General features: G+C 37.3%; 1 protein-coding gene across 2 annotated transcripts; it reads left to right on the top strand.

The window, feature by feature from the left end:
• Positions 1-2,285: 2,285 nt before the first annotated feature.
• Positions 2,286-10,888, top strand: LOC143460212 (uncharacterized). 2 transcript variants are annotated; one of them, XM_076957643.1, is made up of 21 exons: positions 2,286-2,437; positions 3,324-3,495; positions 3,772-3,884; positions 4,247-4,354; positions 4,477-4,638; positions 5,278-5,503; positions 5,789-6,029; positions 6,147-6,293; positions 6,425-6,462; positions 6,877-6,963; positions 7,096-7,163; positions 7,378-7,523; positions 7,648-7,724; positions 8,059-8,199; positions 8,313-8,432; positions 8,619-8,747; positions 8,898-9,047; positions 9,126-9,282; positions 9,435-9,574; positions 9,843-9,989; positions 10,121-10,888. In XM_076957643.1, the coding sequence occupies exons 1-21, from the start codon at positions 2,423-2,425 to the stop codon at positions 10,303-10,305; spliced, it is 2,769 nt and encodes a 922-aa protein (XP_076813758.1). In that variant the 5' UTR covers positions 2,286-2,422; the 3' UTR covers positions 10,306-10,888. The 2 variants fall into 2 exon arrangements, with proteins under 2 accessions (XP_076813758.1, XP_076813757.1); XM_076957642.1 differs by having other exon boundaries at positions 3,324-3,513.
• Positions 10,889-13,762: the final 2,874 nt, after the last annotated feature.

Raw genomic sequence — 13,762 nt, 5'->3', positions numbered from 1 at the left:
CCGTGTTTAGTATACGGGACCCATTTTCTATTACTTCCGAATTACGTCATTCGTTGCTGCAGCGTTTGTTAGTAAACACACGAGAATACCGTTACGAAAATAAAGTTATAATATCATCAAATCTGCACAAGAATTCCGTACGAATAAGGGCTAATTATGCCAATTAGCACATAAGAATGACCTGGTCTACATTTGACTTCACACTTTAAATACTTTCTACTCACGATGGTCAACTATGGGTTTAAAAAGAGCACAGATTAAGCTTTAGATGATTTTAAAGGGAACACAAATTAAGAGATACTAATATGTAACTGCGCACTTCCATTGCGTCTGAGCAGTTTTGCGCACTGCACTTGTTATTTTTGGTTGTTTTACGTACCCAAGATCTTGCTGAAAATGGCTAAACTTTGCAGTCAGTCAGTCAGGCCAGCACGCTTAATAGGTTTGAAATCAGCACTCAAGAATGTCCATTATTTCTTTTTTTGTTCTAATAGCTTCATACCAGTTTCATCTTTGTTGAATGAACTCACAAGCGAATCAACAAACCTTATTTCTTACTAGTTTTTTTGGGTTGCAAGGTTAGGCCTACATAGATTCATCAGCCGAAATGCAAGATCTGAAGGTGTCAAGCTGATACGTGTGTACGATTTATTTTTGTGTTTTTATGATTTGGCAACACCAGCATAACTTATGGTTTTAAAATTTACCATGGAAAACATGCGTGTGCTATATGATCTAGCGTTAGTTTCTTTTCCAGGCTATGCGTCTGCATCACCTATTAGGATTAGGCTATTACACTGACCATAATGTTCACTAAATTTGAAAATGCATTGTCAAGGAACAATGCGGCATTGTATGCCAGGGCAAACCATTGTCCTCTAAATCAGGGCTTCCCAAACTGGGGGTCGCGACCCCGCAAGGGGTCGCGTAACGAACTTCAGGGGTCGCAGCGCGTATACCAATTTTACACGAAGTACAAAATACAATCAAAACAAAATATACTTCCAGCCTAATAAACATAGAAACCGCCTTGAGACCAGCATTAACAGATATTGAGCCACGGCTGGACTTGCTTTGTAGCAGAAAGCAGTCGGACCAATCACACTGAATAAATGTGTGTGCTTTTTTGTTTGCAGTAGCCTACATATGTGTAAAGTAGTAAGTAGGCTTTGAGTAAGTTACTGGTTGCTTGAATTCAGTCTTTGCATCTCAATAAATGTCACTAATGACTAATGTATATTTCGCACTGCTTATCAATTTAAACGTGAAGGGTCGCGGAAAACTTCAGAAGTTTGAAAGGGGTCGCGAGCAAAAAAGTTTGGGAAGCCCTGCTCTAAATAACAATAAATAAGGAGACACTAGCTTTTGTTCCGATTTAAACTGCAAAATTACTATTTATAACCAATATCTCTACAAAAAGAAAAAACCGGAAACACTAATTTTTCCCAATTTCTATAGTACCTTGCCTTGCAGCAATCTATGACTGCAAAACAGCCGAGCTGCAAAGGGTCATGGTCGCAGTGCACACCGGCTGCTTTCTGGCACACACCTCAGCGTCTCAGCGAAAACTGCCGTACTCTGCAGTCCTGGAAACAACCCGCTCATATTCTCTAATTAATACCTTCTAGTTTAGGTTACCATATAGCTGTTAACATAAGCGTCTGTTACACTTGGCTGGTTTGGCTGTCGGTACTAGAAATAGGCTATGCTGGTTGTTTACCGGTATATTGTGCCTGGTTAGGGCAACACTGTTCTAAGACGGTAACAGCCCTACTCTACAGAAGTGTGGAAGTCACAAATTTAATTCTACCCAAAACTAGCCTAGTTTCCATCAACACCAATTCTCAGTTTTCATGACTAAATCGCATCCTCAAAACTTCCTCGTTTCCACAAATTAGTGTCGCAACTTGTGTAGATTAATATATAATTGTTAGTTTCATAGATTAGTGTAGTTCCCTCTTCCCTGATTATCGGAATGATGATTATGAATGTTAATCGGGGCATATCAAGCCAGACATTGACACTATATTACTTGGCATAATATAAAATTTGAGGAAGTACATCATATTTTTGTCCTTATAGCAATTGATAAAGCAACATTGTATACTGTATATAGCACACGGTGCAATGCGTAGCCTACTTCAAAATTCAGTTTGGTGTAGATTACGAATACCTACAAGCTACAACAAAGGTGTTATGTCAACTGCGATGCCTAAAAAAGAGACTTTGGCTAAAAGATCTTTAAGTATAGAAAGACAATTTCTTTTCATTTTATCACTAGATGTTTTTTAACGTTTAATTTGAGTTAATGAAGAATTTCAGAAATAACTTGGATTTTAGCATTTTTTCCAATGAAACACGATTAGCCTTCCACATTTTGGATCATTCTCTTAAATTTTGTTGATGAGCTTTGAAACCAGTAATGGCAAATACAGAGGTAAGTTTTGCAACCTAAGTGCATTTGGTAAAATAGATTGTAACTTAGTATGATGCTGGATGTCACCAGTGGCATAGGAAGAAAAAAATTTGGAGTGGGGGCAAATATTTCATGAGTTCAAGGGAACTACAAAGTGTTTAATTTAAGACACTTCCACCTGATGTAGAATCCTATAAACACAAAATTGGGGGAAAGGGGCCGTGGCCCCCTATGGCTACGCCTATGACTGTCACATAGGTTCATTCCTTCTTGTAATTGATGAGATAAATTTCAAATATGACAGTTCAAGTATTAACAGCAGTAGACTTTTGGATGTTATAATTCACCTTGCTTAGTAATGCCAATCTGTATCTTTAATTCTCAGGTTGTCAAATTCTTTATTATAAGTTATTTACATATACCGGCTAATTTAATTTATAGGCTATAGTTAGTGGTGATTTTGCACTGTTGGCTGTTTCAACCATTAAAAGTCTGTTTCTCATATGCAAAATTTCTACCCAGCTTGAAAGTACTTACTGCATTAGAATTTGTGTGTTGTTGCTGTAGTATTTTATCAGCAGCCACAGTTGTTTTTTGATTCCAGTAATACTGGCTTATTGTGCCAAATTTTTCCAAAATTAGAAAATGCAATGTGTCTACAGCCCAAAGAATGCAAAAAATACTGGTAGTGTTGACCCTAGCTCAATGACCAAATATTTGTTGCCAAATTTAGCTTACTATTTCTATCAGGAATTTTCACATTCCAAAGATGACTTTAGCAGTGAATGCCAATTATATTATACCAAATATAAGCGTGACACGGCATCTTAGTAAAGTACAAGTTTACATATAAATATTATTCTTTACTTTCGGAACAAGGTCAAATTTAACATACTTTCTGCCGCAGTCAATCGACGATTTACTTGCAAGTTTGATGTCGATGGGTTTCAACCATGAAGACTGCCAGGAGGCGATTAGAATGGGCAAGTTATCAACAGATGAAGCAGTTGACTGGATATTATCGGGAAAACCGATGCAATCATCCGGTCATCTTGTTCTCCATTCACAGTCACTACGAGGTGACACTACTGACTCAGGTTTATGCTTTCATTTGCTTGTTTGACAAATATGTACTTTTAAAATAATGTGTTATTTAGAAGAATTACAGGACAATATTAAATAAAGAAAATATATACAACTTCTGATTATGTAAGACTAAATATGCTTTTGTGTTTTTATCTTTTGTTATATTTTTTGATTGAAAAGTTTTACCCAGTAACAAGTTGTACTGGGAATAGGTTCAAGAATGTTGACAGTGGCACGGCTTATTATTTATGGTGTTACATATGTTGCAGCAAGCGGCTCAAAAAAAGAAGAGAGTTTTGATGCTGCAGAGGCACCACCAGCAGGTGGGGCTAACACCAGTCTCACTAAACGAGCAGTCGAAAAAGATACATCTCCTCGCATGGTCAGTGTACTTCACTTTAGTTGTGTTTCTTCCACTCAAGTCTTCATGTGCACTTACTGATATTTTGTGTATGATGTGAGTATTTGCATTCTTGTTTCCCCAATTAAGACAGCACTGAACTTTTTTCCAGACTTGTGTACAACTAATGTTGTAACTAATAATAAATAGGAAGTTTAATGATTATATAACTGAGCTACATTACAAACGTTTTGCATCAATTACAGTATTAACATCATACTGTATATTTCAACTACACTACGCTACAAAAGGTCTTAGCACTTAGTAGATCAATTTTGAACATCAATATGAATTAGAATTGCAAATGTTATGCAATTATAACATGACAATTTTTACTCTTGAAGGTCCTCAGTCGATTTGCCGCCACGAGAGAAGAACGGGGAAAGATCTTAGATAAAAAACGACAAAAACTCGAAGAAGAAGTGAAAGCAGATAAAAGAAATCGCCTCAAAGTAAGTTGGCGCTCAATTGTAGCAAGAATTTTCCAGTAGAAAGTAAATCTTAATTTGGCTCGATAAATTTACAATGTATTGTATGAATTTATGAGTTCTCATCGATACAATCTGTATCAAAGGTTAGGGAGAGTGTGTTGAAAGAAATTAAAGGTGACCGCAAAGCCCAGCAAGAGTTGAAGTCATCCAAGCAAGCGACAGAATCTCCCCCTATAACACCAAGTACATCTGCAACTTCAACAAAATCAACAGCAGTGAAGAAGCAAGTTTCATGCGTGTTGCAGGTTTGTGTTCAAATACACGTGTCTAACTTCGACATAAATTAACTAGTTCACATCACCACTTACAACTTTCATAACTATTAACTGAAAGTCTAATCAAACACGAGGTGCAAGTCAAGTCATTTACCTTTAAACTTTCAAGCCGAGTCTTTTGAGACAAATGACTCGTGTCAGATTCGAGTCATTTGGTAAATCAGAGCCGAGTAGAGTCAAGTCAGTTTATATCTGTAAACAAACCATACAAAAGCAAAAATACCGTTTTCTTCAAAAAAAAATTGTTTAGTGTTTTTCGGAGTTGCTTCATTTTTATTACACAAAAAGCAACAAATGAAGAAGTTGCTTCATTTTATTTTAAGTTGCAGTTAAACGTGTTTGAATGAAAAAAGGAATCGTTTCATCGTAAAATCCTGACACATAATTCATAATTAAATACTTGACAACAATTAGTCAAGCGAAGTTGAGTCACTAACTTATCTTCTTCTGCCCAAGCCAAGTCTTTGAAAAAAGTGACTAGAGTGACATGACTTTATGTCAACTTTTCACAGACAAGTGAATTCCAAAACTGCAATTGGGTTCATGCTGAGCTTCAGTTAATGTCAGGAATTCTGATGTCCTGAATTTCTTGTCCATTGCTTTTTATAGATACGTCTTCCCGATAGCTCATCAGTACAACAGAGGTTTCTACCTGGTCAAACGATACCTGATGTTATCAATTTTTTGAAAGACAAACTGCCAACAGATGATGGTCACCAGATCAAATTATTGCAACCTTTTCCTCGAAAAGAACTTCCGTCGACGGGATCGGAGACTCTGCACAATCTGGGGTTATGCCCATCGTCAAGTTTAATTGCCCGTGTCACTGAAATCGGTGAGCTGTGATACCAATGAACTAACAACAATTTAGGTGCTTGCCAACACGTGGTAGCTTGGTTGTTTATCTGCACAATAACGACAATAAAATGTTAAAATAAAATTCTATCAACTATAAAATATATTATAAATATAGAAACATATAAATATTGTTTAAAAGCATTTAGAGTTTAGACAAATTGTATCAGCAAGCAATGGTATCATTACAGTTAAGGTTATGTGCAAGCACTTGCCTAAGATAACATTGGAAGTATATTTTGTGATATATCACTGGTGTACTCAGGAGGTGATGAGAGACTACTTCAAGGTCAGAATACTGCTCAACAGGAGAATGTGCCCCACCATGTTGGTTTCAATCCTGTGGAATCTGTGGGGCAAGCTATGCAGGAGGCTCCACCACATCAACGCTACTCCTTCACCCCACCCACCGTACCCTTACCTCATGCAGAGCACCGGTGGCCAGCTAGCCATGGACATCGACTTGGTTACGAAGCTGAACATGAACCTGAAGAGATTATGGAAAGGTGATTGTAGCAGAACAACACGATAATTTGATAACACAGTTCACTGCTGGATATTTTCGTTAAATCCAACACTTTTTGGTTTTGTTTTTTCGTCACTTTGATTGTTTGTTCTTATAGAAATGTTGAGGAGGAAGATGTTAGGAGAGAGGAGCCAGTAATTGCTCCTCCCTCGCGTCCTCAGCAGCCACGAGACCAAAGTCACAGTCGTCATCATAACTGGGGTGCTGGAAGGCAGTTGCAGGAAGAAAGCAACTCGCAACAGCAGTGAGATTTCAAACAACTAAATACTATGAGAAATTTTCGTGCATACAATTTTAATAAAAAGTAATTGACAAAAAGCAGGCTACGTACGATGCAGTTGTTATAGTAAATATCTTTAAACGTGTCCTTTTTAGGAGTCCAGACCATCATGAAGGGGATGAAAATCATCAAGGCAAGTGCTAGGTATCATTAGAGTAGCACATCACTGTTAAGCATTTGAACTAGAAGAGTTCAATTATGTGTTTTCTATTGGAAATGTAGTTTCGATGTATCTTGTTTGTTGATGTAATTATTGTGGTATCAGCAAATAAATATTGTGCATGCAAGAAAGCATGTAAAAATTTGAGTTTCAGTGCTTCAGTATCATGCATATGCATATCACAGGAAAAAATAAAAACATGCGATAGTTGTATTCGGCGTTTTTAAGGTGTTTTCAGGGACAGGAACTATCACTTAAATTTCTCCAGCAGTTTCTCTAAATTTATGCTTCAAAAGTAGCGTTCTCTTAAAACTTCTTAGCATTCGCCAAAGTCAAACCTTTAAAACTTGGTTGTATGTAAGAGCTCATTTTCTTGATAAACATCAGATGAGCACGAAGAGGCGGAACTGGAGTCGCAGAGGAGGAGAAATCTGGTGATGCGAGCTCTGGAAGGAAGACTCCAACATCACGAAGGTTTATTCATTTGCGTGAAATTGCTTTTCTTGTCATTTCGATTATCGGATAAATCATTGGCTTTCATAATTCGCTCAAGATTTGAAACTGGTGAAGTTTTCGTTTTCTTGATAAAGTTTACTTCGTTTGTAGATCCTCTTCCTGAAGAGATTCATATCCCTTTGCAGAACATTGAGAAGTTGACGCAAATGTCTTTCCGTGTTAGTAAATAATTTATAGTACACGCAGTAATTATGAAGAACCACTACTTCCGACCATCCTAATGTGTATTTCTTCCACATGAATTGTAACGTTCTAACTTTAACAACATTATTTGCGTCTTTTATTTCTTCTTGTTTCTTGTCTGTGATAACTTCATTGCGGAATCTGTTGCATTATTTGTGAATGTTTTTTATCTTTCAATGTTGTTGGCAGGCAGTGATACATCGAATCGGAGCCCAAGGTCGAGATAACCTGACTTCTGTAAGAAATCTTCCAATGACGCTCGTTAATAAAATGGTCAATGAGCTCATCGAAAATAAGCGTCTCAACTCTAACACAATCCAGTTGTTCAGATCAAGGTTAGTTACTTCTGTGGCCCGTGATGTTTCAATTTTTATCAATTTTGTTACTTTCATTAACTATCTAGTAATTAATTGGTTTGTTGTGTTTTTACTAAAGTTGTCTTTTGTATTTCCACCCCAGGCCTTTGGTCAGGCTTAAGCTGGATTACTACATCTACGCAACTAATCAGTTAATCAACGCATGCAAAATTTTTCCAGGTGAGTTATAACAATTATATTATGTACTGTGATTCTCAACGATATCAAATGATTCAATTTTGTTCCTCTATGAACTGAAGTACTCTTGCCATTGTGAGTATGACAGTGGTTCCCAACGTGTGGCTCGCAAGTTATACTTCTCGTAAACAGTTTATTAAGTAACATTTTAAAATTGGGGTCAGCAAGAAAGGGTTGTTGCACGTAGGGGTCTGTAATTAGGAAAAGGTTGGGAACCACTGCCCAAGATCCTGCCAAAATATGAAATTCATAAAGTATTTGTTGCCATAAACATACATTTATGAATGTTGCTCTAATCAGTTTTTGAACGTTGCAGGGTTGCGTATTTTAAGTTTACGCTCGTGCAGTCTACTCACGGACAAGGGAATGGAGACGTTGTCTGTTTTAACTCAACTTGTGTATCTTGACCTTGCCAACTGCCATCAAATAACAGACAATATCTTTCTCTATTTCAAAGGTCTTTGCCACTTAAAATTAAACATTTTTGTTTTTTTATGGAAATTTTTAAATCTTTAAATTTATTGAAGTTTTCTTGTAAATAAAATTCCATTGAAAATTATTTTTATGCAGACTTGCACCACCTCAAACACCTAACGCTAGATGGCACTCACGTCACGAACAACGGTATGTGCTCATATTTGAGCACTCCAAGATCTTCACTCACCCATTTAAGTTTAAAGAATTTGCCTGGTATGGTGTGCTTCTCGGCAAGATTTATGTTGATGTTAATAACAATGAAAGTCGATATATTGGTGTTTCCACCAACCTACTTATACCTAATTCCAGATCTGTATCACAACAGTATGGGACTGTGTGAGCGTATACTTTACGTCAATCACTCAATTTTCATTCGACGTTATACATATTTCTTTCTAGGTGTAAGCGATAAATCAATGAACTTTGACCTCTCGTCCATCCAGTCACTTTGCATTGATGGAACAAACGTTCGTAGATTGCTCGATATCGTGACCAGAGCATCGAATCTAAAACACCTCAGTATAGCGGGTAGATATTGCACTAAATTTCATACCAGCGTGCTGTTTGTTCAGTCTTGTAGACGTATAAGATGACACACACCAACCTACATGACATTGGACAAAACGTTAAAGATTATTGCCATATGTTTGTAATAAATTGTAATATCTTGAAAATGAGGTTGTCGATTGTATCCCGATCAACTTCAGCATCTAGCCACACTCTCGGCATCTTTGACTTCTCTGAATGTTGTCGGCTTGTGCTTGTCATCTGAATTGGAGTCAAGTGGAGTCATAGAATTTGGTGACTCGTTCATGAAACACTTGAAAGGTTCGAACTATACTGAAGTCTGTTGTTTTGAACAAACCTAAACACCAAATTAACGTTCTGATGAATGTAAAACGTCAGGGATGAAACTTTTGAAGCAGTTGAACTTTCGATTCCGCACGTCGCTCACTCAACACGGGATCAAGAATTTGCTGGAAACATCGCTTGTCAACATGAACCTCGCCCATCATCGTTCGATTGATGACAGGGCGCTTTGTTTCATTGCTAAATTTCCTTGGTGATTGTTGTTTCATTTTAATTAAACGTCTCTATTGTTACAAATATTGCTTGTGATAACTTTTTTAAACGATGATTTTTGAAGTCTCATATTGCCCGATGAACAATAACAACACCTATATCGCAAGCATCATTGGATGTTTTCCTTGACAGCTTACGATCGCTCGACTTGACCAACTGCAGCATCACAGACACCGGGATTCTGCATCTATCTTCACTACTTCCTCAGTTGAATGAACTTATCCTGACCAACACTCCTCTTACGTCTCGTGGAATCATCGCAATGTTTTCTGGTACGTGTTAGCGCACATTTGGCTGTATCTGTGTGGTTAAGCGAATTAATTTGATGTTATTTTGTTTAAAATTAATGCTGCAATAGTCTGATGCATTTCAAAAACATTTTGGTAAATTTTTACTACTGTGTTTGCGATGCGTTACTCCGCCAACTGTTGTATTATGTCTAAATAAACACTGCGTAACTTTAATGTTGCACTTACGTCATACTTTTATAGACCATCAGCATTTAAACCCATAATAATTTGTCCGAAATATTGATCGCAGCATCAGAAATCGAGTGGAGCAGCCTTCACGCACTGAGCTTGCGTCAAACTCACGTTGACAACTTGCTTTTGCGTAGCGAGGTTTTGCGTGAGAAATGCACGTCGCTGCTCACTCTCGATCTGAGAAACACGAAAGTATCAGATTCAGGTTTGTCTTAACTTCTACACATGAGCAAGTAAAACAGAATTTGTAGACTTTAATTTATGGAAGCTGCTTATAGTTATATACGTAGTTACTACATATAGTTCTTTAATTGTTTCTTAACATTTCCTCCATAGGATTACGTGAACTTGCTCTTTTCCATCTGACAACTCTTTTACTGAATGGATCCCACGCCCGCTTGCTTGTGCATCCTCGTGATTATCCCGGATGTCCAGATCTTCAATCGGTCCATGCCACTCCTTCAGGTCAGGCCCCTCCAAGAAGAGTCCTGGAAAGTGAAGACGAAGACGATATGGCTTAAATGATGTGATTGTCTGAACAACAATAGACTCAACTTTTGCAAAAAACGATCTTTGTCCGCTTTGTTGTTGTGAAGAATCTGAAATGAAAAACCTTGCAGTGTTTTGCTGGAATCATTTATTCAAGGCTCGGTTGTTTTTATTTATACAAGTGCGATGAGTAATCCGCTTTCTATAGATATTTTGCAGGGAATGTGTTTTTCTGCCATTTCCTTTCGAGTGGGCTTCAGTATTTCCAAAGCTTCGAAGTGATATTTGTTTGTAGAACTACGTCTGGATCTCGTATTGTTATTCTGGTACTTGAACAATCCGTATTTGGTTTATGGTTAAAGTTTACCTCCAAATGCGGTCGCATAATGTGAAGAAGTAATGGTGTAGGGCTGTGTAGAAAACTTACGTCATCACTGTGACATTGTATCAGGGAATCTCATCATTTTAATTCGGTTTTAAATTTTAAACAACATGTGATTTTAATTGTTACCTAAGATTTTTTTTGACACATTGGTTATTTTACAATCTGCTTTAATTCTAACGTTGATGTTTGTGACTTGTGAAAGCGTTTAATATACGACACCAGCATTGCTATTACTGCTTGTATAGCATTTGACTACCTTTACTAGGATGTGGCAAGCAAAATTGATTCGCAGATTCTTCACACCTGAATCTGCCGAGAACCGAGCATTTGCAACATATTTAATGCATTTATACGTTGTAGACAGTTTTTATTTAAGGCACTTACACTGCTGAAAAATCTCTTGATGATATTAAATAGGTGAGACAATTTATATGAATTACAATTTCCCAAGAGAACCGACGCAATTAAATTCAAGTGATCTCACATCACGTCTATTAATTCACTCAACTTTCATGATTGCTTGCCCCATTCACTCAACAGCAGGTCTGTATTGACTTGTCAACTTTGTACAAGTTTCAAATCTACTCTAATTATATTATTATCAGCCTCAAGCGCGTATATTCAATGCTGCCTTCCATTATTCGCATCCTGCTTTATTTGTAAGTCATCTGTCGTTTTAAGGTCTTGGCAAAATGTGATGTCGTTTTAGAGTAACATGAGCAACATACATCGTTGGTTCACGTCCTGCCCAGAGGCGCTATACTGCATAAGCGTTCCTAGATCTGCATTGCTGTTGCCGACATTCTGAGTATTCCAACGAGTTGACAATAAAATACGATCTAAAATGCTTTAACTAGATTTATTTTAGCAACGACAAGGTGGATGTTTTGGATTTGAGTCGGTTGAAAAAAAAACAATCTTGTTGCAAGTTCCGTTTTCTATCGGTCATTTTTGTCTCCTTTTGACAAGTTCAAGAATGTCACTCCGTGTTTTCGCAGACAACGTAGTTAAGAGCTTCTAAATGATGCCTCTTTTGCCAAAAATATCTCTTAGAACACATCTTTCTGTGTACGTGTGGAAGTTTCCAGGCTTTTTCCGTTGTCGTGTGGTATACTTTCTAAATAAAATGATACTCCCTCAATTCTTCAGTTCTACTCCCTCGCTGTGGACAGTGTTTTTGCGGTAGAACAACCTCTTGAACTTTTGACCGAAGAGTGCTTGAAAGTCGAAGAAATCGTCACATTCTTGAGTGAAAGTCACAAACTAGGCTTGGTCGTAAAGTGGTAAGTGATAATTAATATCGCATTTTTGTGAACATTTTTATTTACAAAATCTCGTGTTTTAATCACTTTGCGACAATAACCTAGCTATTCGACCTATGAAACAAATTATATTGCCAACGTAATGTGATGACCATATTTGGCGATACAAGTAACCAAGGGCTAATGCTTACTTGGAAAAGTCACAAACATCCAGACAATTTTATATTCCCGACCTCATTAATTTTAAACTGACTAATGAGGTTATTTTAACCCAGATAAACGTTTATTTGGCTTTTATTGTTTGCATATGCTCCTGGTCTCTTTCGGTGATGGTCGAATCTGACATTTACAATTTTTTCCACTGATTAATATACGGGCGCTCCATTCAAAAGTAATATTTATCATTTCGTGTATTTTGGCATGTATACCGCCCATTGATATTTTATCTGCATATGTTAGTAGGAGGGGGTTTATAAAAAACTACACAGACTACTTCATTACTTCATGTCGATTTGCAATTCATTTCTTGTGAAAACCTCATAGTTTTAAATTCGTGTTGTTTTTACGAAACATGCAGGCCTATGATATTATTCGTGTTTTCCAGCGTCAAAATCGTCAACTGCGATTCGCAAAACAGTGAAAAGTAGATATTTCAAGTAGCTTTATATCGCAAGTGACGGGCTTCGTAAGCCTGTAAAGTAGCGTTCAAACTGAAGACACACAAGTAGAAAAGATTCTTACATGAGAATAGAACCAAACAGGCTATTCTTAGCACAAGGGCATACCAAGCGAACCACTCCCAAACAAAACAACTTTTCATTTCATCTTAACAATATATCACCATCAGTTTTGTACTTCAGCGATATTTTCGTTTCTTACGTAATCCGAATCAATCTGTGTTAGACAGTTCAAAGTCCCTTCAGAAGGTTGAAAAGCGGTCTGGCGATTCTTGACTGGTGTAGTAAAAACTTTAAATGAGAAGTGATCATTTTCAATGGTAAATCAAAATTTCAATTTCAAAGCGAAGCCGCTTTAACTAATTTTGAAATTTCCAAGATTTTGGCAAGCGAAGATTTCTTCGGTAAAAGGGTGTTTATTCAAATATGGAGAGAATGTTGCTCTCACTTAGCAAATTATTTAACTTAAAAATGTGAAGGCGAAAGAGTAAAGAAAACGCAGTAACAATTTTAATAAAGACATTCTCGTTTTCAGTTCATCAAAGGTTTTAGTGATCTCGCATTTCATGAGAGCACTTGACAGCAAAAAGGGCTCCAGCAGACGATAGCATGCTTGAACAAGTAGACGCCAGGTACCAGTCAAAAGGAATGCAAAGAAAGAAAAAACAGTATTTAGCGTTGGTGCTCAAGTCAGTTGCGTGAAGAGTCGACCCAATTTCTAACAACTGGTTGCCAGCAAATCAGCCAACAGAGACGAAAAAGAGCAGAGATTGGTTTCAGCTTTGCGCGAGTTTTCGAACGAGTTGGGTAGTAAGTTAGTCACAGAGAAGACAATTACATGAGAAAAGATGGAAGAATGAGTGGCTATTTGCCTTCAGGATTGCAAAGAAGTAAATTGCTGAGATCCACTGCAAATGGAAGACATCTGTCAAAATTCAATTGGCGACTTGTATACACTACGACTGAATGGTTGGTCGTTAAAGTCGAAAGTTATCACGATTTCCAATGAAAAAAAAGTTTATAAACATTTTACGCTACGTTACCGTTCTAGCTAACAGTCAGCGTTGCTCGGGCCATGTGTGACGCGGCTGATAACACAGTTTGATCGACAAGTCGCAAGTAATGAGTAACGGTATATGCAATCAATCAGCATTAAGAACACTAT

This window comes from Clavelina lepadiformis, chromosome 5 (genome assembly GCF_947623445.1).
Source record: "Clavelina lepadiformis chromosome 5, kaClaLepa1.1, whole genome shotgun sequence".
Taxonomy (NCBI): Eukaryota; Metazoa; Chordata; class Ascidiacea; order Aplousobranchia; family Clavelinidae; genus Clavelina; species Clavelina lepadiformis.
The sequence above is the reverse complement of the archived record's forward strand: the minus strand, read 5'-3'. Positions and strand labels throughout refer to the sequence as shown.

Excerpts from the sequence above, each read along its gene's own strand:
- LOC143460212 (XM_076957642.1), top strand. Across the intron at positions 7,164-7,377 it reads TGACGCAAATGTCTTTCCGT|GCAGTGATACATCGAATCGG; the intron begins GTTAGTAAATAA and ends TGTTGTTGGCAG. Across the intron at positions 8,200-8,312 it reads TATCTTTCTCTATTTCAAAG|ACTTGCACCACCTCAAACAC; the intron begins GTCTTTGCCACT and ends ATTTTTATGCAG.